This window comes from Rhea americana, unplaced genomic scaffold (genome assembly GCF_003343005.1).
Source record: "Rhea americana isolate MKP2758 unplaced genomic scaffold, rheAme1 scaffold_80, whole genome shotgun sequence".
In the NCBI taxonomy this organism is placed as follows: domain Eukaryota; kingdom Metazoa; phylum Chordata; class Aves; order Rheiformes; family Rheidae; genus Rhea; species Rhea americana.
Genome location: NW_028186979.1, coordinates 3,739,122 through 3,762,300, shown reverse-complemented (window position 1 = coordinate 3,762,300; position 23,179 = coordinate 3,739,122). Strand labels below are relative to the sequence as shown.

General features: G+C 37.4%; 1 protein-coding gene across 1 annotated transcript; it reads left to right on the top strand.

Moving 5' to 3' along the window:
* The first annotated feature begins 588 nt into the window (after window positions 1-588).
* On the top strand, window positions 589-22,278 carry YWHAQ (tyrosine 3-monooxygenase/tryptophan 5-monooxygenase activation protein theta). Its single transcript, XM_085322952.1, has 5 exons — window positions 589-995; window positions 16,407-16,530; window positions 19,475-19,638; window positions 20,023-20,118; window positions 21,205-22,278. Exons 1-5 carry the CDS (start codon window positions 702-704, stop codon window positions 21,262-21,264), a joined length of 738 nt encoding a protein of 245 aa, XP_085179078.1. The 5' UTR covers window positions 589-701; the 3' UTR covers window positions 21,265-22,278.
* The last annotated feature ends 901 nt before the right edge of the window (window positions 22,279-23,179 follow it).

Here is a 23,179-nt window from a genome sequence, read left to right as displayed (position 1 = left end):
GGAGCGCGGCAACGAAGGGAGGCGGCTCCGCTCGCCGCGCTCCGCGGCCGGCCGGCGCCCCGCGCGTGTCCCGCGCCACCCCTCGCTGTTTGCCGAGTTGTTTCCTTGCGTTCCCAGGGGCGAGCTTATCGCGTCTTGGGGAGGAGGGGTCTTTCTTTTTCCTTTTTTTTTCTGCAGAGCGGGTGGTATGCTGAGGATGGGCTTCGGGCAGCTAGAGGTCTTTCTCCAGGCCCCCATTAAGCATGTTAATATGTTCACTTGAAGCAAGGAAGGAAAGCAGGATGCAAACAAAAAAAAWAACAGCTCTGGAAAGATAGCTATTTCCAGCACTTGATCTTTAGGCTGCTGTCCTCTGGCAGAGCTAAGTGTGCCTTCTACAGTTCAGTTTCTAGGTTGTCATTTCCCTGGGGGTGGGCCCTTGAGACTAGTGCCTCTCCCYCTAGCTCTATATGGAAGAGCAGGATGCTGCCAGTCCTTCAATCCAGGAGACACTCCTGGAGATGAGGAAGAGGAGACGAGACTCAATATAGTYGTAGTTGTGAGGTGCAACATAAGATCGCGTTCTGTTTCACTTCATCCCAGGGTCATGGTTACTGTTTTCTTTCTGGCAGGTTTTGAGGGCGTTCTCTTCTCGACAGTGTGACATTCCCGGCTTCTCCTGCTTTTTCTACCATACTGCTCCCACCCCGCTGCCAGCCACCATGGATAAGACCGAGTTGATCCAGAAAGCCAAGCTGGCCGAGCAAGCTGAGCGCTATGATGATATGGCCACCTGCATGAAGGCAGTAACCGAGCAAGGTGCTGAGCTGTCTAACGAGGAGCGCAATCTGCTCTCTGTGGCCTACAAAAACGTAGTGGGAGGGCGGCGTTCTGCTTGGAGGGTCATCTCTAGCATTGAGCAGAAGACAGACACCAGTGACAAGAAGATGCAGCTTATCAAGGACTATCGGGAGAAGGTGGAGTCTGAGCTCAGGTCCATCTGCACCACGGTGCTGGTGAGTGGGGTTTTTCTGGGTTTTTCTTTTTTTTTTTTTTTTCTTCTGAGAGAAAAAGTATTCATATATGCTGCTGTACTGAAGAATAAGACTGGGAAGTTAGCTGAGGAATGTCGTGCAATATAATGCCGGGGTAGGGGAAGTCAGTGCACTGAGTTCTGCAACTGTTGTGAGGCTTAGTGTAAGGAAGATCATCTCTGCTGTGGTACACATAGAGGTATTTGAGATTCACGTGCAGTATTGCTCTATGTAAATGCAGAGTCGCAGAGGATTGGTTTTATGTCTGCACTGTGGTTAGTAAGCTTACCTATTCATAAGAGAAGTTGAAAAGAAAATGAGAAATCCTTTTTTTTCTTCAGATCAGAGCTAATAAATTGTTAAAGGCATTTAAAATAACTGGATGTGTTTCTTTCATTTAGTCTTTATTGCGAAGGAAAAAAAAATCCAGAAGACTCTATAAAACTCACACTTTATATATATGAAAAAAATTTTGAAAATGTCTCAGAGTAAAACATTTTCACTGAAGATGGAAATAAAGATCTGTAGAAATCGGCTTTGTCATGTTCAAGTTGACTTTTCAGTTCATCTTTACAGTGAAGTTGCAGTAGATACTGAATAAAGTAAGACCAAGGTTTAAAAACTGATATAACACACAGAGTAGGCAAAGAAGCCCGGGAATACAGAACATGCTCTATAAGTAGCAGAATTCAGTTGCTATTGGTAATGAAACTGTACTACACTGATGGCACTAATGTGTGTCACCCTGTTCTACATGATCAAGGAGTTCTGGCTGCAGGAAGCTGGGTGTATGTAAGGCACTAAGAATTGTGCAGCAAACTTTTAGTGGTTTATTACACCACAGTGAGGATTWTTTATTTATTTATTTATTTTTCTTTTGTTTTAAGAAAAACCCTTTGGTATCTAGTATTGCAAATACAAGAACAAGAAGAAGCAAGTCTATAAGGAAATATTTCTTGAGGTAAATGAGTCCTGAATTGGGCTAGGAGACCTGAGTTCAAAACTAGCTTGTTTGGAAGCAACTGAATTTGCTTCTTGGTTCTGGTTCATATACAAGGAGTACATCTTGATTGTGCTGAAGATACTCATATGCTGCTCTTTGGAGTTGTTTTCTAACTAAGCCAGAATGAGTTATCTTTGCTTCAAAATCATTTGGAAATTTATTAACCTAGTGAACTGGCTGAGTCCACATCTTTCAGATAAGCTGTTTTTACAGTTACAGATATAGGTAAAAATTGCAAAAAACTAAGCTTTTTGAAAGTGATGTTACTTGTGTAGGGCACTGATTCCTGTTTCTTGTGACAAGAGTTTTACTGTAATTAGTGCTGTAGTTCCAATATTCATGCTACTATCACTCCTCTCATCCTCCTTTGTTTGGTGTTCTGGTTTGGGAGCTAGCATCTTGATCTGYTTATCAAGCTTATTATTTAGACTTCTTAAAATCTCCTTTTCTTCTACCAAATGTAGTCTGTAAGAGAAGGTTTTGGACAAAATCTTGTCCTGGTTGCTGCACCATCTTAACAGGGAGCTTCTCCTTCCTGTAAGGAGATTGAATGTTTTTTGAAGTTGAATGATAAAGGTAGTGAGCCATTTCATGCAGTGTCCTTATTGAAATTATTCCAGTTGTATCAAATGGTGGACAGCAGGTAGTTTAGTAGCTGTACTAACACCTACCTCTAATGTAGGGAAAGAAAGCTGCTTCTTAGACTAGAATGCAGGGAAGAGCTCAGCTAGTAATTCTGCTCTGCTCTCAGGTGTGGCCTGGTTGGCACCTTTGCTTCATATCTCCCCTGGAAGGTTGCAGGAAGCAGCAAAGATGGAAAGTTACAAACAGGCATGCTTTCCTTGTTCTACCCTCCTGGCCAAGATATACCTCCCTTTGGGAGGAGGAGATGTCAGTATCTGCTGCAAGCTTTCATATTTTTACTTGTCCTTTGAGTGCCATATGCAGCTAGGCTTCTTTCCCTTCCTCCTTCATGTACCACTCTTGCGATCTCAGAGTCAGCAACAGAGAGATTAAAACCTGCTATGGGCAGGCACTACAAAGGATCAATTTCCTGAAGTTCAGCTACAAAGTGTTTTTGAGTCCTTCCTCTTGGAATTAAAACTTCATGTTTTGTAATACTGTACAAACTGCTTTTAGCTTTTTGGAGTCAAATCTCAAAGATGTGGGTTTTTTGTTTGTTTTGGGGTTTTTTTTTTTTTTTTTTTTTTTTTTTTTTTTTTTTTTTTTGTTTTGTTTTGTTTTATCCTAGGAAGGCAGCTAAACTGGAACAACTACTGGCAAGTAGTGTGGAAAGGTTGCTTGTCATCTGGAGTATTTGGATATAGCAAGGGTGGATGTGTTGGGTGGAGTGTGACTGCTGTTAGTCATACTACTAACAGTTCTTTTTCAAAAGGTTTTTTCATCACTGGTGCAATACAGCTTTTTAAAGAGAAATATATCTGCTGTTCGTGATAATTTTATTTAAAAATACTTTTATCAGCATTACGTAATACTGCTAATAGTTAATTACATTCTTTTCTGTAAAGAATGCTGCAAGACAGTTTTAGGCCATGACTTGATAAAGAACTTAAATTTCATCACCACTAAAATACAAAGATTCAAAATTATGTTGATGACCTGCTTTAATTGATGTGTAACTCTTACTAATTATTTAATTAATGCACAAACACTGGTGATGGTCACAGTAAGATACTATTCCATCTCATGTCAAGCAGTGAAAATGTTTAATTGTCTAAATTAGGTAGGAGTAGATGTGATCTGAACCCTTCTAATTGTTAATTGTATGACTGGTCTTTCAGGTGAGAGTGGCTTTTTAATTAAGGAATGATATTCTAACAACTCATGGCTTCCATGAGTTTTTAATTAGAGGGAGGTGCACTAGCAGGTTTTACCAAAATTCCTGTATTGAGTGACTAATTCTTTGGTAAAGTAGAGAATTCATGTTGAATCTTCCCATGTGAAGAGTAGTCCAAATTGTTCTTAACTGTACTGTCCCTGAATAAAGAAATAGGCTGGAGACTGCACTGTTCTGTAAAATTGAGCTTTTATAGTGTGTGTGTGTGTGTGTGTATATATATATATATATATATTATATACACTCTCTGAGCACTATGTTTGTTTCTGGTTATTCTCTGAGTGATTTCAAGGCAGGCTTACTACATGATTTAGAAGGGAATAGTGCAGCAACAACTTTCACATCATTGGTGAAATAATGTACAAAACTTTAAAAACAACACACAATGCGAGACTAATGCTTTCTTGTTACTCCACCTGYAACTTGGGGTTTTTCTGTGTTTGTRTTTGGTAGTGCACTGCATATGCTAGAGCCCGATGTTGAGGTCTAGATAGAGCTCAATGTTGCATAGAGCAACAGAGACAAGATTTGATGACTATTAGTTTATAGTTTGAAACTTGAGGAAGGTGCACTGACTACAATTGTTAATGCTTGAAAATTATTGCACCTTGATGATTATTTATTCTCTTCTTACGCCTCTAACCAAAACTTAAGATTGTTTTAATTTATTTTCGAGTTATGCTCTGAGTTACATACGTGAGGATTTTCAGCTGTCCCACCATCTGTTTTTGCAATGTAAAAGTGTTTGTAGAGGATGTTGTACTGTCAGGCCCAAATTGGCTAGGATTTCTAAAAATGAGCAAAGCCATTGTGAACTCTAATAATGGACTAACAGTAACATCACTTGTGTGGGGTTTCTTTTTTTGTTTGGTTTGTTCTGTTTTTGTCACCTTGTGGCAATCTCTGCAATAAAACAGCCTTAACCTGTAAGATGAACTTATTTCAATTTTTACTGTTACACAGTTGAGAGGATGCTTATAAATGTTTGATCTTCTATGAGATTGCAGTGTTAATTGTTGAAAGCATATATGAGTGCATTGCTCTTGCCAGCTTCCCCTTCCTTCCTTCCTTCCTCCTCCCCTTCAAAATTGCAGTGCTGTTGCTACTTCTGCTTTGTAATTAAGAAATAACAAATACTAATAGAAATAAAGGTAAAAATCTCTTATGTCCACTTCTGATTTTGCCTGTTTTCTAGATCTACTTCTTAAGTTAATCACTGAGAAAAATATACTGGAAAATAACTTAAAAAAATGAAATAACTTAAAAAGCAGCTCTTCTTCTTTTCCTCTTTTTCTTCTTTTTCAGTGGTGCAAGTTAATAGCTTAATTGAAAATGAAATTGGTGTTACTTGCAGCAGCAAATAATTCCTCCAGTCCATTAAAGTACCTGATGTCAGATAATAAATAAGCTTTGAACATAACTTTGTTTTTWATTAGCATTATCTTTGGTCTGTAGTAAAGTGAAATCTTAGTTTTTATTTTATAGAACTCTGGTACAAAACTCAGTAATTATCACCTTTACCCTGCTAACTATATGAAAAATTCAGTAATGATTTTTTGTTTTCTGAATCCTTTTTCTTTCTTGCTTTCCTGCTTTCAGTGAACTACCAGAATTTATACTGAAGGATGTAATGTTGCAGGGGCTAAGCTTTGACATCTGATTAAAACGATATTACAGTCTTTTTGATACTGAGGAATAYGTAGGATACAGTTTTACTCTGAAGAATAGGCATGCTAAATGCTTGAGTTAATATTACTGTTGAGCTTGAATTAGTTGTCTTGACGGTGATTGGGGCAGTGTCTCAAACTTCTTTGCTTTTTACAGGCTAAGGCAAATGCTGTTTACTCATTCATTTTAAATAACTGGCTAAAAGGACTGGCTTAAAGCCAGACTTTAGTCTGGGAGTGTGACTTTTTGGCAGATCCAGAATCATGGAGTGGATATTAAGTGAACTTTTTTCTTTCTTCTTCTTCTTTTTTTTTTTTTTTTTTTTTTTTGGAATAACTATCTTAGTTGAGAGATAATGTGTGTGTGGAGGGAAGAGGTAACAAGAATTGTGAAACTTCAGTGAATCCTTTCTATTCTAATAAGCTCAGATCATGAATTTTAGTTCCAAATTTGAGTTTTAAGCTTAACTGATTCATGTTAGAGACTGCTGTTATGGCTAGGGTTTCTTATTTGCTGAGTTTAGTGTTTTTTTTGGGGGGGGGGGGAAGAGGAGCTTTCACTAGAATCCTCTGAATCCTCTTGTGCTTTACTTGTAGCTAATTTTGTCCAAGTTGAGGTTAACTGGGCAGAATCAGAAAATTAGGGAATTGTTCTTGTGAACTTTTTCTGATGGAAACAAATAGGTAGCTGACATACCAGAATAAAACTAGACTGGTGCCACTGGAGTGCTATGCTTTTCTGCAAGGAAAATGAGTCCATTCCTAAGAGAGGACTGATACTTGCAGAAGTGAAGCCTAAAATGCACTGGAGTTCTTGTAGAGGCCAAAAGCTGTTAGACCCCAAATGAAAATAATCCAAGGAATTCTTATGGTAGCTGACACCTTCATCAAATGCAGTCATCAGTTTGCAGGCCCCAAACTGGATGACTGTATACTGAATTTCTAAAACATACAAGCCAACTAGTAGAAGACACGGGATAAATCAACGTAAGGTATTCTGTCAGGTTCTGAAAACTTGTCTTTATATTTGTGTGTGCAAGCCTTTTTCAGAGGCTACTGGAGTGAGATTAGATCATTGATTTTTGTGGGGCTGTCTGAATCTAAGATAGAGCTGAAGCAGAGAGCAGAGATACTTTGTGGAAAGCAGAAAAGGCAGATCAATGACTTGCCTATTGTTTAAGAAATGGTCACTGAAGAATTCTACTTCTGCAAAGCCATAGCTCCTAACAGCTCTCTTAAAGACCTGTCCTGAATGTTAGCACCTTATGCAAAGGAGGATGTGAAGTAACTGGAAATAAGAAATAGTAATGCTGTTGCAGGTGACCAACTATTGAGAGTAGTGGTATAGCCAAAACCTCACCTACCTACTGGAATCATTGTGATGTTAAATCCATTTGTCTAACAAGATTAAAATGTAGATTAAATCTACATTTTTATATCTATATTTATTAAATTTCTGAGAGGAAACTTTCCTGTTTGGTGGCCTTCAGGAAGTAGGATATGTTCAACAGGTAGTACTGGACAATGAAAACATTCTATTTTTCTATTAATGCAGCAAGATTTTTAACAGACTTTATAAATTTCTTGTGCCAGCCTTCTTCAAACTAATGCTTGGTGCTTGAGAATGATGAGCCTACTGCCCCTGGATAGCAGTTTGTGTGTTTAAGTACTTGGTTCTTAGCAGTAAATTTGAAGTTAATTTTATCATAGTTTTGTTAGGTAAAGTAAATAAGAATATTCTCGAAGAGTATGTTTGTGGCATTTATTTTATAAGCTCTGCTGAGTTTATTGGTTTGTTTTCAGATGGTTCTTCATCTTCCCTGTTTCCCAGAAGCTGAGGCCAGTATCTCATGCTCCAGCTGAGCATATTACTGACTATCAAGCTTGAATTATTATTCACGTGTTCAGAGTGAATTAGCAAATTACATGTGAACGGGGCACTTAGCTTTATCAGTTACTAAAAATAATTTACTTTAAATGCTTGCTTTCATGTACTACTTCTGCCTATCCATCAGAATTTATTAGATGTGAAGATCAATAAAGTCCTGAATTAGCTGTGATATCACTTGTGCCTTTCTCTTAATTTATTAAAAGAAGACATGTTTGATTTATCAGCCTCTAATGTAGATCAAGCAACTTCTATTCTGACCTTTCAATTTGTATGATCCACCCACTGAAGCAGTTGACTATAGGAGCCATGTTCAACTCTGCAAACAGAAAACTCTCAATTCACTGTGATACTAAATTTTCTAAATTCACTGTACAGGCTTATCAGACTGACACCCTCATATTTCCTGGCAAAAAATTTCTTCATGAAATTCTGTTCTCATGTGGAATGCATTTTGTAAAATTCTTGTATGCAGACGTTGTTTTAAGTGGAAATATGTAGACAGAGCCTTAGCAAGATCAAGGTTCACTTTCTATGAGAAGTTGTTTTAACAAATAATTTTGAAATGTTGACTTTTAGTTTTTGTAACTTTAAATGTTAATCTTCATAGCTGAGACTTCTTCTGTTTAAGGAGTAAGACATTACTGCCACACTCTTAAAATACTGAATGGAATAATGTTTTTTATTTCCTTCAAGTTAATGTGAAATGGAACAATACAAAAGGCTCTTCCAAAACTTCTGACTCTGCCAGCTGCACTGCACAACTGGGGGAATTACATCTGAAGTTCACTATTTTCCTGGATTTTGATGAAAATGAGCTTCTAATATGTGTTTCCCAAAGGAAGAGCAGAACTGAAGCAAGTAAAACTTTTAGACAAGTACGCTGCATAGTCTCCTTGTTAACATAAAAGACTGTCTTTAAGTTACTTTACCCATGTAATTTCCATACACTGCAGTTCATTTTGTGCAGCTGGTCTAGGTATATAATACAGAAATATTTTTAAAATTCATATATTTTGGTTGATTCTGKCATAATGGAAGATCTCAAGTGGAGGACACTGGGAAAAAAACTTCTAGACATTTCAGGATTCTGAGGAGAAGAATTTGATGTCAATACATATTTACTAAGGACAAAAACAAAACAGTATTTCAAATATTCTGAGAAATATGGAAAATATGCTCATGGAAGACTATTAGAATCAGTTTGAGATAAATCTGATACTAAAAAAATCTAGTGAAAGCTTTTGGCTATGTTGTACAGCCATTCCTTCAGTGAAAATTATCGTTATTGAAAAAGGAGATGACTTTTTTTGAAGACTGATTTCTGTATTTGGCATGGGGAAATTGGAAAACTTCAGGCTTCTTCCATTAAAAGCTTGAATAATTCTTTGACTTTCACTGGATTGTTGGTTTTGTCTGAAAATCTACAGAAAGAAGAACTTGCATTTCCACACACTTCTGTTTCCTGGCTTACAGAGTTCTTTGGGGACCTCAGAATTTTCAAACTTCTTGTTTTAAGAGAAGTATAAGCAGTGAATATCAATTCTAGATTAATTTAATCTCAACCCCAGGTGGGAATAGTGTGGGCAGACGTACTGCAGCTGAAGCTTCCAATGCATCTGTTAAGTGGAATTCCAGATACTTCATTCAGGGCCAATCCTAAATACTGACTGCCAGTTTTTTAAAACTATGTAGACAGATATTTAGAACCAAATGAAGAAGACAAATTAGGTCACCTTTTCCTTTTCCATGCCAAATATGTTTGTGTCTGCCAGGTATGTTTGTCAGTGTTGTGTCAAGTCATTTTAAGCTACAGTAAGGCTGTGCTGTTATTGAAAAGATAGGTATTTATTTTGCCCAAAACAGAAACTGAAATACTAACGTCTCGAGAGCTGTATGAAAACTAGGAATTTATTGTCCTTCCAAAAGGAGTTGATGCACAGAGCTTGAATCAAGAAGGATGAAGAGCTTACCTCTGCTGAATTATATTATTGAAAGTAAAGGGATCTTACTGTTGTAGCAGGGGACTCTCCCTTTCCTGTCAAGAAAACAACTGCTGAATGTTAAAACACGCCTAGGTTGCAGTGAGTCATACTTGTGGAGTTTGGAATGACTAATTTAGACTTGAAATAGTCAAAAAGTCTTAATACCAATTTACTAGATGGTTAAAACTGGCAAGCATTTGTCAGTACTAGCATTTTTGAAAGGTATGATCACCTGTGCTGTCAAACAGCTTAGCAAACCTATACATTAAGATGGTTTAAAAATCACATTTAACAGTACTATTAAGGGAATATACTAGTCAGCTATCTCACCACCYTTTTTTTAGCTTTACTTTTTGACTGCAGGTGGTAGAAGCCAGTTCTTTATATGCCACTTATAACAGGGCTGGAGATGGATAAACCTTCTGAAATACCTGAGACTGAAAACTTCCCCTGTCCTTAAAAGAGAAAACTAAGTATTGTGCAACACTATACTTCAATGTGACCTGAAGTGTGCAAATTTTGTGTTCTGTTTGTAATGTCTGTTGGATCCAAACTGAAATGGCAAACTGCTCATCTTCTAGATGAAACTGAATGTGACATTGAATCCATGTTCTGAGGACTGGGTTAACTTGCTTTAAAAAAAATGGTGTCAATATGTACTCTCTGCATGTGCGTTATTTTTAAAGAACCTTGTCCTAAAATAGATTTATTTCAAAATAGTTTCTTCACTTGCATGTGACCATTTGACTTCGTGAGGTTTGGCCAAGAAATATGTGCTATTACAGGCAAGTAGGGCGTTAGGTAATCAGTTACTTGCTGTCACCCATTTAACATCTGTTCTCGTGGTTAACTTCAGTACTTTTTTTAAAAAAGAAAAGCTAAATGTTCAAAATACAGGATATTCAGTGTCAGTTCAGAAAGGGCAGGACTGCGTAGGAAACAGTAATAAGCTGAATCTAGTCTCTTTGACTTGTGAAAATCACTGCTTGTTGGAATGGCATGCTTTTGCTGCAGGTACAACAATAAGCATCTTGGCATCCAAGAYCTTCTAAGCATCTGATTCAGAATCCAAGTTGGTCTCTTAATACAGTATTAGTGAACTTCTCCAGCATGGGTGGCAGAGAAAAATACCAGATTTTGAATGTTGTATGCACTGATATTGATTAGCCTGATAYTGATTAGCTGCTGCTTGCCTCAAGTAAGGGCATTTCTATTTGGTTTTTTCTTTCCCAAAGGTACTTTTTTGTGTCATATTAGYGACAGCCTGACAGGATTTTGTCTTAAGTTTCTAAAGCTTGCAAATACAAATTGCTTCCCAGTCTTTTAAAGAGTAGCATTTTAAATTAAATGCCCAAATGACTGAGGGGAGAGGAGGGCAAATTAAGCAGTTTTGAACAACTTGGACTGAAGCAAGGTACATTGGCCTTAACATTCAATAATATTGCTAAAGCAGTCTGACTTGAAAAAACAAGCTTTAATTTGTCTAAATCTTTTCACAAYACCTCAGCATCAGGGATTTTGAGCATGAACATCTTCTTGCTAAAGATCGTATGGCAAGTTAAGTATCTTATATTTATGGAAGTAGAGGGTTTAGTGCATTGCTGCTTGATGGCTTTGTTTTTATTTCTAATAGAGCAAAAGTAAGGATATGTGTTACTAAGTTGGTGAGAGATACAAATGGCAATTTAGATCAGTCTCTTAGTAGCATAAAATTAAGTAACTTTAAGACCCAAACATGTTGTAGGTGCAGATGCTGTAAATATTTTTTGAGTTGGGAGTTCAGTTTACCACTTCTTGGTGCCATGATTCTTTATAGTTTAATCTTTGGGAAGAGAACACTGCATAAAAGTAGTGGTGTTCTGCCACTTGAACCTACCACACTGTTAAATTGCACAGAGGTATTTAGTATATGTTATGGTTGAACTTGACCTCTCAGTCAGACTTGTCTTTTAAATAGATGCTGTGTGGKTTTTTTTGTTACTGCTTGGTTTTTTTTTGTTTTCCAAATGGCAATCTTTAGAAGATGAAAACAGGTCCTGAAATTAGGTAACAAAGCCTGAGTGTAGTGGGACTGGTGTATGAATTGCAGGGGATGTGTGTATGATGTGTATAAAGAAAGGATGGATGGATGGATACACAGCAAATAGTAATTATGAGGAGATGTGTCTTCAGGAAGCTTCCTTGGAAAGCTTCCTTGTCCGTATCGGGCACCTCAAGTAAAGATATGGCTGTTACCTTCCTTCAGGGCTTGTTTGCCATAAAGCTGAAATAACGAAGGGAAGTGGTGAGAGCTGATGACTTAAACTTAGTGTTTCTTACTTGGGTTAATTTCCATGGTTTGATACTATGATTGCATGTTAACCATTGCTACTACTTAAGCAGAGGGAAACAGATGCTAAGAAAGGACAGTTTCTCATTTGGGAGAGTGAAAAGAGAACTGTACATCTCAGTTGCCTTTTTGCATCCTTTTAATTTTCTCTTGGCATGTAAAGGAATAAGTCAGACAATGAAGAAAATAGATCTCAGTTTTAATGGGGGAAGTGGATTCCTGCCAGGTTCCCAGCCTTCTCCCAGTGACTCCTTCAGGCAGTTGCAGATCTGTTCCAGGGCCAGTAGCCCTTTGTTACTGAAATATCTTGAATACAAAACAGACAAAAAACACAGAAAACTTTCCTCCCTTCTGGAGAAGGGGTAAGAATCTCATGTATAAGCATATGTTATTACGAAGGAAAGATTGCTAGTGTGCTGTGAAGATGAAGATATAAGACAGCTGAGCGATGTTGAAGATAAGTAGGATGGGAGATCCTGTGACAGTAGAAGAGGACCAGCATGCCACTCAATGGAATAACATTGGCATAGAGGAAGCAGCAGATACGAAGCACAAGTTATAACAGTGCAAACATTTTTTAATGTAATTATATCAGAGCATGAAAGATCTAGTTTGAGAACAAAATTTGGAGTCTTGCTTTTTAATTCTGCTCTTCATTCTGACAGTCACTCAGCAACAGAACAAACCAGTGACAAATCACTCAAATATCATTTGTGTTTTTTCATAGAAATATCTAAATGCATATTTCCTTTTGTAGAGCAACTAATTGCTATTTTTTCGGATCTTCTTTAAAGGATGCTAAGAGCAATCACAGTTCTTAATGATGATGGCAACTGTATTCTGATACATAAATTTCTCAGACCGAAAAAGCAATGAGCATGTTTGCTTTATGTGAAAATAAATGACAATCTTCCATGTCAGAGAATCACGCCTAAGGCAAAGCCTGACTCCATCTTTGTATAAGTTTTATCATAAACTAATTTTGAGGTGGGTGAGGTCTCCTTCATTGTTCAGACTGCCTGTAGTCATTTTACTTATTATAAACTGATATTAACATGAGGATTCAKTAATGATTACTGTCTGATGGAAAGATAGGCAAGCTCAAGTAGGGAGAGCCAGAGAACAGGTAACAGATGTAGGAAATCTTGAGTTTTTTTGGCTATTACTGATTTGCCACAATGTAAAGTAAATTATTCAGATTATTGTGCATCTGTATGATGCCTCACCAACATTTTTSCTCTATTAGGAGAGTGAGATGCATTCCAAGAAATGATGATGTCTTGAGATGAATGGCTTGCTAAGTGTACCAAATACCTTATAGTTTTGAAAGGTAATGTCTAGATAGGTAACTAATTAGCTTTAGTCCAAGTATACTTATAGTCTGTTCTGTTSTATGTGATTCATAAACAAGAAATATTGTACAATTAGGGCCATTAACTAAACAAAACCTAAACAGGTACCTAAAATCAAGAATAAGCATGTTCCACCCTAGTGGACAGAGGTGCAGGTTTTTTACCATGTGGTATGGGGATGATTAAGAGGTCCTAGGAACTGCTGCCTGGATAGTTCAGCTTGTCCAAGTGAGAAGTGCCCAGGAAATAAAGCAGTGTATGTAGGCCACTCTTTATACTGCCTCAGCAATTGCAGTTCACTCCCAGCCTCCACTTTTTTCTGGAAGTTCCTCAGGCCTCTGCACAAAAGTTTTCAAACCTATGTAGTGCATGCAGCAGTTGCTGGATCCACTGATGTTCTGTATCTGTGCAGTATACTGTAGTACTACATGGATGCAGTAGGGCAGGGGCCATGGCAAAGTCCCCTCCTGCTCCTAGAAGTGTGTGGCCTACCCTAGCAGGAAAGAATGGACATCGGGGGTCTAAGGAATTCAGGCTTGGGGCTCTGCGTATGTAATACACTCTAAAGCTCTTCTATAAACATTATTTATTGTATACTCGTTCCAACATGCTAGTATTTGGGGTGATAGGCAAGCCATATTGGTTGCCTGTGGTACCCTTATGTCCTTGGAGATAGTTCTAGCAGTATTTTGTAATAAGATCAGTAGTTTTTCTTTTTTTTTGTACTAAGCTTTCAATAAACCTTCATTTTTTGGGGAAGGTATAAAAGAATATTTGTTCCTGCCTTGTATTGATATAATTCCAACATATTGAAAAGCTTTATTTCAGCATTTTAAACACAGTCAAAGATGTGGTTTTGGCAAGTGTATGATTTTAAATCCTGTACAACGTATTCTTCTGAGCTATCTGGTCAGTGCTAATTAGACAGTCAGACTTGTCCTTTCCCCCTTCTCCCCCCACCCAAGTCTGATCAAGCACATGGATCTCTGATGCTTAATGCACTCTCAGCCATATAAATAATGTCCTTTAGAGGCTGCTAGTTACTCCTTGATCATGACTGATTTAAGGAACCTTGTTAAACATTGGTGAATTAAGCTTCAGCTTTCTTGATTCTGGGAAGTATTTTTCTTTCGATCAAATTTCTGTGTTAAACTTGAGTTTACTGCACTACTATCTTAGACTTTGAAACTATTTTGTATAGTTCTGTGCTTCATGCCTTGTGTTGGTATTTACCTTTGTGGAGAAAAGCATCAAGAAAACATCTAGACTAKGTCAAAACCTGAAGTTTCTCTCTCTTTGCAGAAACATGTAGGTTGGGGAATAACTCATTCTAATATGTGAGTGAGTCATGCAGAATAGAGTATTCATATGGGATTGTATTACCCATCTGCCTACTACATCTTAATTCTTGTTTTGAAACACATCTTGTATTTTTGCTGCTKCTTATGCTTTTTGTGGCTTAACGCAAATGAGGTACACTATTCAATACATTTGTCCAAACCCTTGCATACTTTACTGTGTTAAGCTATCATAAAAACTGACCATTTATTCTTATGCAGTACTAGCCAGTGCTTTGTTCTTGGCAGTGTTTTTCATACACCACAAAGTCCTAAGACTGTTTCCAGTAAGTGGAAGGRTATATCAGGCTTGGTATCATTTTATCTTCCTCCTGTTTTCTCTAAGGTTGCAGTAAAAGCTCTCATAACTCTTTACAATTTCTTAATGCTCTGGCATTGGGCAGGGGGGAAATCTTTGAAGGGATGTTTGTAATACTATATGTAATGTTACATCCATGGTAAGCACAATGTGGAAGCAAAAAGGCTTTTTCACCCTGTTGGAGGCTCCCTACTACAAGCAGCAGTTTAAAGTATTTTCCAACACCTTTAAAAATGACTTTTAAGTAAGGAAGAACTTTAACTGGGTTGCTGTGTTACAGTCTGTTCTTAAAGAAATTCTATTCTTAAAGGTTTGTTTTGCCTGGTTTTGATTATGGTGCAACAGTCATTAATTAAAATGCTAAGGGAGGAAGAATTGCCCTGAAAGCCTACAGTTTCTTAAACTTAAATGTTTCCTTTGTAGCTGCTTCATGAATTTGGCTCTATATGCTACTTACTGAAGGAGCCGCAGCTTGCAAATATTGGAAACTTTCTTCTGTTTTTATGACCTGTTTGTTTTCCAAGTAACTGAATACAGATCTTTATTGTATGAATTCGTAGTGTAAAGTTGCCCTGAGTATTGTGGGGCTTCCTTGAGCATATTGGAGCTTATTTGCATCTTCTGTAAGTTCCAGAGAATGTCGCCTCTGTGGTGATGAGTTAGATAAAACCGCTAGGATGAGGGATAAGGGATAGGGAAGTCAGCTGGAAGTTGCCTTTCTGCTTCTCAGTTCTCTGAAGGTACTGAGAACAAAATTATGCTTTAGTTGGGGCAAAAAAAACCCTTTACCTCTTCTCTCTGTTTTCTTCAACTTTACCTTGTGGGTGGGGGCACTGGGGGTCTTGCTAYGGCCTTAGAGACACTTCTTATCTTGCTGTAGATTTGCAAGTGTTTTCCTGCCCATCTGGCTAGTCAGGAAGGGGGAGAGCTGTGAGCAAGGGGAGCAGTGTCAGCAGCAGCTCAGGCTGCTGCTGGAGAGCACTGTATTGCTCTGCTGCTTCCTGGAAAATAGAGAACTGAGGGGTTCCTCCCTGGGATGCTAGAACATGTCTTAAGCTGTAGTCTTAAAAAGATCTGGTAAAGGCAGAAGAGGCTAAGGCTGGAATGGAAATTCTGGTTATGGACAAGGCTCAAATCCTTGGCTAGCTCTGGTAAGTGGGTTGGAGCTTCTATATCACAAGTCTAATGAATGCCATTTATACAATATAGTTATTTTGCCTTTTCATATGCATGGGCGCAAAGTGAGAATAAGTTATTTTTAATAGCTCTGCAACCTTTTGCAGTATTTTACTTTTCCAGTAGAATTACTCRTTTGAAACTGTTTTTAAAATGACAAGTGCATACTCTGCAACAAAACTGAGTCTGAAACTGTGGTTTAGTATTTTTTGTCACTTTGTTTGTGATCTGATCACATGGTTGAGTGCATCAATTTGAGACTACATTGTAATGTAGTCTCTAGCATTGTGCCTTTCCATGGTTCAGATTCAGTGAATATGCATCTATCTGAAATGCCCTTAAAACTGTTTTTTTTTTTTTTTTTTCCTTAACTTGTAGCAAGCATTTGAGTCCATCAAAAATGACTGGAGAAAAGAGGAAAAATAGATTGAACTCTGCAATGTTGCATGTGGAGCTGATGGCTTCCATTTATGTTTCAGGAGCTGTTGGACAAGTATTTAATAGCTAATGCAACTAATCCAGAGAGCAAGGTATTCTACCTGAAGATGAAGGGAGACTACTTCCGATACCTTGCTGAAGTTGCCTGTGGTGATGACAGAAAACGTAAGTACCTTGAGGTCTTCAGGTTTAGAATAATTGATGAATTCTAGTTTTGAGCCATGGAGAAGAAACATTAAATGAAGTACACATGCTGGTATCTTACTCTGAATTGATATGAAAATAGCTATGTGGGAGCAACTACTACTGGATTAGAAATCACCAATGATCCTGTAGACTAAGTATAAAATTCTGAGTAGATATAAAACATCACATGCAGGGGAATTTGGGCTGCTGTTCCTGCCATGTCCCCCTGTACTGTTGGATAGTTGTTTGATAATGATTATTCAGAAGTCTTGGAAAACCTTTTTGCTAAGGTTCTGTTAACATATTTAATGTTATTTTGTTRTTTTCTTCAGTACAATGAGCTTAGTGAGGAAAACAAAATAAATCTCCGGTGATTTTATAGGTTGACAGGACTCATTCATGGAGGAAGTTTTAACCATTTAATTGTGAAGCAGACTTTATTATAGTCAACTGATTAAGATTACAAATAAGTAACAGTTATTAACTCTGTGCACTGTCAAAGTGAGCTATGATCTGAAATTGCTGATCCTGGTTGCCCTTTTGGACCTAGCAGACAAAGGCTTGGAAAGCTTTGTGGCTGATGTGGTCACTTGATGTTGGGCATCTGAAGAATGTGGTTAGAACATGTGCTTTGGTGATCATGAGTACTTCAGAAAGCTGAAGAGGAGTGTAACCTTCTGTTCAGAGGATGTATTGAATGAAGCACTGGAACCACCTTGTAATGCATCCAGACACTGTTGTGACATTAAAGTTTTGCTATGGCATAAGTTATTGATATCTTTCTATATAACTTCTTTTTATAGAAAAAGAAAGATATATTTCTTTTTCTATAAGATTTACTCTTGGAGTGATGCCATGATACTGAAAGGAGGTGAACTGTTGGCATCTGGCAGAGCTCTGAAGTGACTGTCTCTTGGACTTGGGCATTGTAGGCATTTGGTAATGTTGGCTACTTAAACTGACTTGCGAAGTGGGAAGGCAGACCTGCTTGTCACTTAAGCAAAGAAAGGATGAAAATACATAAAATAGTGTTTGCGTAGTGAGTGGCATTCAGGAATTCTTTACTTTTGGCGTGATCTGGATGATGGCAACAATCAGACAACTTGGTTTTGGCTTATTATCATTTGGCTTATATTCTGAGTTATGTTTTTATCTCAAGTAACAGTTACAGTTTTGTGGGCATGTCTAAACGAAGAAATGCCTGCTTAACTTGGCTTAAAAGGTTGTGCTTAAAGTGGTACAGATGCTTATTGTTGGACAGAGACTGATAACCTTATTAAGAGATTCTAGTGCTTTCCATTTGAAGAGTTTGTATTATGTGTATTTCATGCTTGTGTTTGCAAATTTTTGGGAGCCTTACTRGAATGCAGGAGCTCATTAGACCTATATTCTCCCCCTTCTTATGCAGAGCTGCAAGATAGACCTTCACTACCCATGTGTATTTCTCTGTGCTATGCGGTTCATAAAATTATGGGCTGTYACAAGTTTCAGTGGTAACATCTTCAAAAGCTTGCACGTAATACTTATGATATGTGCAAAAATGTGTGATTGGAGGGGGGGGGGTTAAGGAACACTAAAGTCCCCAAAATGGGCYGCGCTGAATTGGAAATCCCAAGCTAAAGATTATTGTTGCAAATTTCACTTCAGTCTCCTTCTGTGCATGTATTAAATTCTATTACTATTAATATGTAATAATCTCGTGGAAGAGTAACATCAGTGCCCAGAATTTAATAAGAGAGTTACAGAAGCATATAAACAATTCTCCGTTAACTTTTTTAGGAATCTCTTTAGGTATTGAAGATATTCTGTATGTTGTTTTTTTTAGATCTTTGTCTCTTAGTTTTGTGGTACTAGAGCTGATTGTCATTCTGTTTTTCATAGATAAACAAGCTCCCTTGATCTCCTACCCCTAAGCACTTGTATGTTTTCTCTATTTATTTTCTGCAGTTGCTAGCTTTGTCTTACTTTTTTTTTTTTACTTGCTTTTAACAAATTAAGTATAGTCTGTTAGCAGTCATTACACAGTAAATACTGGAAAACTTTAGGCTATATTGTGGCTCTCTGAATATATAAAGGATTTGTTTACCAACTTCTTTTTTTCTGGTATCTTCTAGAGCTATTACAGTATTAGTTCCATCAGAAAGTAACTGAATTCTGAGCTCTAGGAGCAGCCTTTCTTTTCCTGCAGTCTTACTTGTTTCAGCAGGCTCTTTTAGGATTCCTGTTGGCCCTGTGGTTATCTTTGGGAGGAAAATCTTGAACAGACTGCATTTAGCACTCCCAAAGTGTCTACTTTGGCCTGGTAACTGCTTTTGCTCTGTTATACTTCATATATTGTCCCAAATAACTTGTGCAGGACCTTGTTTTATCCTGCCCTCCTACTTCTCCATGGAAGCAGACTTCTAGTTTTTCAGGAACACTCATTATACACCTTCCAGACYTCATCAAAAAGATGAGGGCCCTGCAAACAGTAGCCACCTTTACTGCCTAGAGCTGAACCTGATTCAAACCCAAGCAGGTCCATCCTCTGCAAGCAAAGAAGCAGGACTTTCATAGGAGAAAGTAGTGCACAACCTCTTCTAAATAAAGACTCTGCTATATCAAAGTGCATATATTCGGAGGCTAAACTAAGATTGTAGAGTCAACCTTGATACTTGTATGTATTAACTTCTCTGTGCTTTTCAGTGTGTCTTTTGAATACCTTTGTTTGAAGTAGCTTAGCTGCCCCCTGTAGTTTTCCATTGTAGCAGCCCTATTTAAAATGGATCATAATCCTGTTTTTTTTTGTTTAAGTGCAGTGTTTTGCCTAAGGGCAGGCTTAAGTAGTGGACTSTTCAGTCCCCTGTTAGAATGTTTTAGTCATATTAAAAAAAAAATAAAAAATAACTCTACCTAATGTTGAAACACTTCTCATTCTTAACAGAAACAATAGAAAACTCACAGGGAGCTTATCAGGAGGCATTTGATATCAGCAAGAAGGAGATGCAACCAACACATCCAATCCGCTTGGGTCTAGCTCTTAACTTCTCTGTATTTTACTATGAGATTCTCAACAACCCGGAGCTTGCCTGCACACTGGCAAAGACGGTAAGTTACACTTTCTTCTGTATGCCTGTAGGAACAGTAGAAGAGTTTATATTTAAAAACTAATCTGATTATTTCCCAGAGTTTGTACAGGAATATCATACTTAATGTGTCTGTAACATATGTAATGYAGGCTTCCAAGTTTGTAGCATAATTAACAGGACACAAAGCAGGCTGTATTTACAGTATAACTTAAATTTTCAGCAACACTGGAAGCTTTTGCTGCTTTTTATATTTCTCTTTCAAGTACAGCAATTCAGAACACTAACTACTTACATTTTTTTTGTTTGTTTAAAGCTACTTATACAGATAAGGTTGACTTTCTGTTTTTTAATGAAATAATGAGAAGTTTTAATAGAAAGACTAAAGATGGCTTAATTATTATAGGCATTTGATGAGGCTATTGCAGAACTCGATACACTGAACGAAGACTCATACAAAGACAGTACACTCATCATGCAGTTGCTTAGAGACAACCTAACAGTAAGTTGCTTTTTTTATATATGTTATTTAGCCCTGTGTCTGTAACCATATAATGGTTATAGTTAGACCRAATTTCTGATGAAACGAAATGTTGTTTCACTGTGGCACAAAAGATGATGCTGATTAGGGCTGTTTACCCCCTGCTGTTACTTGTATAAAAATTTCAGTTTAATTTTTTCATAACTTAGTTTGAACGTAGTCATCAGCAACTTCATGCTGCGTAATCTAGAATAACAGCTTGGATAGCTAATATTCTATATTGTTTGCTGGCATTGCAGTGAAGGTGGAGAAAGTGCATTCAGTTAATTTTACATGCAAGACAAGGCAAGGAGTTTGCAAATAATAGTCTATGATCTGTCAGGAATCCTTATTAAAACATTGTTTTGTGTACTGCCTCACAGACAAAATATCTTTGTGTATCCAGTGCAGCTTGCTTTGTTTCTATTGGAAATATACACACACACGGTGCTGACATGGAATTTCAATGTATTAAGGTTGCGGTTGGATGCAATGAATTGATGATTGTGTGTGTATTGTAATTAACTGTTTTGGAAGCAAAGTGCCTAATGGGACTACTAATTCTATTTATATGGAGTATCTTACCTCTTAATATTCCCTATTCCTAATTACAGCAATACTTCTCATTTTGCGGTACCTCTTCAGTAGATATGTCTTTATTAGCACTATAAAATGCTTGACTTCAATAACCAAAGTGGTAGTCTTTCCTTTTAGGATCCAGATCTCTGCTTTTGAGATTAATGTTACTCATGAAGTTATCAGACTTGTTGAATGATTGAATATCATTGAAATATCCAGCTATTAAGCACAAAAGTCTGGACTTGTATAAAACACTATCTGTTCTGCCTTTAATATACCCGAGGTACATAGCTAGCTGTGCCCATGCATGTGGAAATATTTCTAATTACAACAGTCAGGGCAAGTACTGGAAGTCAGGTTTGTACAGCTCCAGTGCAACAGTAGTTTGTATGGTTCCTTGCATCTACTTCTTTATTATCAATGGTTGCCCCCTTTTTGGAAGTAAAGAAGCATTTGTCAACGTTGACACTATTTTTCTTTTCTTTCTAGTTATGGACATCAGACAGTGCAGGAGAAGAATGTGATGCTGCAGAAGGTGCAGAAAACTAAACTGCACATGGGGTGTCATTSTCCCTTTCCTTCTCAAGAAACCTTTTTACACGTCTCCATTCCTTATAGCTCCACTTGGATTTCCTATAGCAAAGAAAACCCATCCATGTGTATGGAAATCAATTTATAGTCTTTTCACACTGCAGCTTTGGGAAAACTCCATTCCTTGATTTGTGTTTGTCCTGGCCTTCCTGGTGTGCGGTTACTGCTGTAGAAAAGTATTAATAGCTTCATTTCATATAAACATAAGTAACTTCCAAACACTTATGTAGCGGACTAAAGTATACCTGGTATTTAAAAACAAATCTGAACCAGTTCCTGCCAGTTGACTGTGTTTTGTATTACAGTAAAGATATGAAAATGTAGTTAATTGCAACTAAAGAGTGTTCCACATAGCTTTTAATTCTCCACATTCCCTTCTTATATTGCAGGATTTCCTTTCCATAATTGACTTTCACATGCTACTGTGTATTCTTTTCRGTAGGGATACGGAAGTATTGGGCCAGATAAAGTTCAGCATTTCTAGTTTGAAAATTTACAAATTGAGTTGCTTCCTGTAAATGTCATACAGGAGCTTGTGTGTTTGAAAACAGAGGCTACTCTTACTCTTCAGTTGCTGCTGTTTAAGTTGATATCCCTTCCCAATAAAAGTTCACTTACACTCCTGCCTTCGTAGTTCTGGTATTCACTTTACTATGTAGTAGAAGCAGCATGTTACTGCCGGAGTACAGGCAGTGCTTTTTGGCAGACYGAAGTGCATGTCATTTCTTAATACACTGGAATGGAAAAAACAATTGAAGTTCACATGTCCAAGTATAAAATTTAGTACTTTTCCATGCAGGTTTGTGCACATGTGAGAAGGTGTCAAGTTTGTCCAGTGATTGTTATTTAGAGAGTTTGGACCACTATTGTGTGTTGCTAATCATTGATTGTAGTCCCAAAAAAGCCTTGTGAAAATGTTATGCCCTCTGTAACAGCAAAGTAACATTAAATAAAATTACATTTTATAAACCACTTACTGTTGACTTGTAACAATTCCATGCAATTGCTTAAGGGCTAAACTTAATCTTGTGCTAGAAGCGTCTTTCTCAATTTCAGTGCACACCTTTTAAAGTCTGCTCTTAAATGAACTTAATTCATATTAACTAATGTGCATTTTGTTAAGATATCATGGATAACTTTGTAGTGTAACCTGACATGTGGACTTCTCAGTAACTAAATCTACTTGAGCTAACAGCTTCATCTTACTAACAGCCTAAGAAAAAATAGCTGATTTCTTTATGTTCTTCCACAGCTTGTAAATCTTCTCACYTAAATTATGCATTTTATGTAATCTCATGAAATTCTGATCTATCCTCCCATGCGTTTTCACTGATGGGCATCTTTTTTTTTTGATTACAGGATTCCAGATACACTTTTAGAAATGCAGAGGAATTCTTTCTGCTCTAGAACATTAGTCTGTATGCTGCCACATCATAATCTGCTTTCTTTCTGTTGTTCATAGACTGCTTCTAGTATAACTGTTTCCTCAGTTTTTGAACTTTTTTGTTACAATACATTGCTTTGCATTTTTTCCCCTCTAGATCATTTAAGAGCTTTTTGGTTTTTTTCCTAAACCTCTACCTCTTAGTTCCCCATGTTGTTGGTGGGTTTTGAAAATATTTAACTCCTATTAGCGTCCTGGCTAGACAGGATATGACGTCATGAAGAGGGACATATTGCTAGTTCTTGTAGAATTTTGATGGTACATCTTCCATGTAGATCAGTATACTTTTTCCTCTTCATTCTTTAAGAGCGTGCACAATGAGTATTCCTACAATAAAACTGTGTAGAAAATATGCTTCAACTGACATGCATTGCTGTTTAAAAACAAAATAATTGTATCAATTCCATTCTCTTCATGCAGTCACTTYGA

Coding starts and splice junctions, on each gene's coding strand:
- YWHAQ (XM_085322952.1), top strand. CDS start 702: ATGGATAAGACCGAGTTGATCCAGAAAGCCAAGCTGGCCGAGCAAGCT. Junction 996..16,406: donor CCATCTGCACCACGGTGCTG/GTGAGTGGGGTT, acceptor TTTATGTTTCAG/GAGCTGTTGGACAAGTATTT. Junction 19,639..20,022: donor CCTGCACACTGGCAAAGACG/GTAAGTTACACT, acceptor TAATTATTATAG/GCATTTGATGAGGCTATTGC.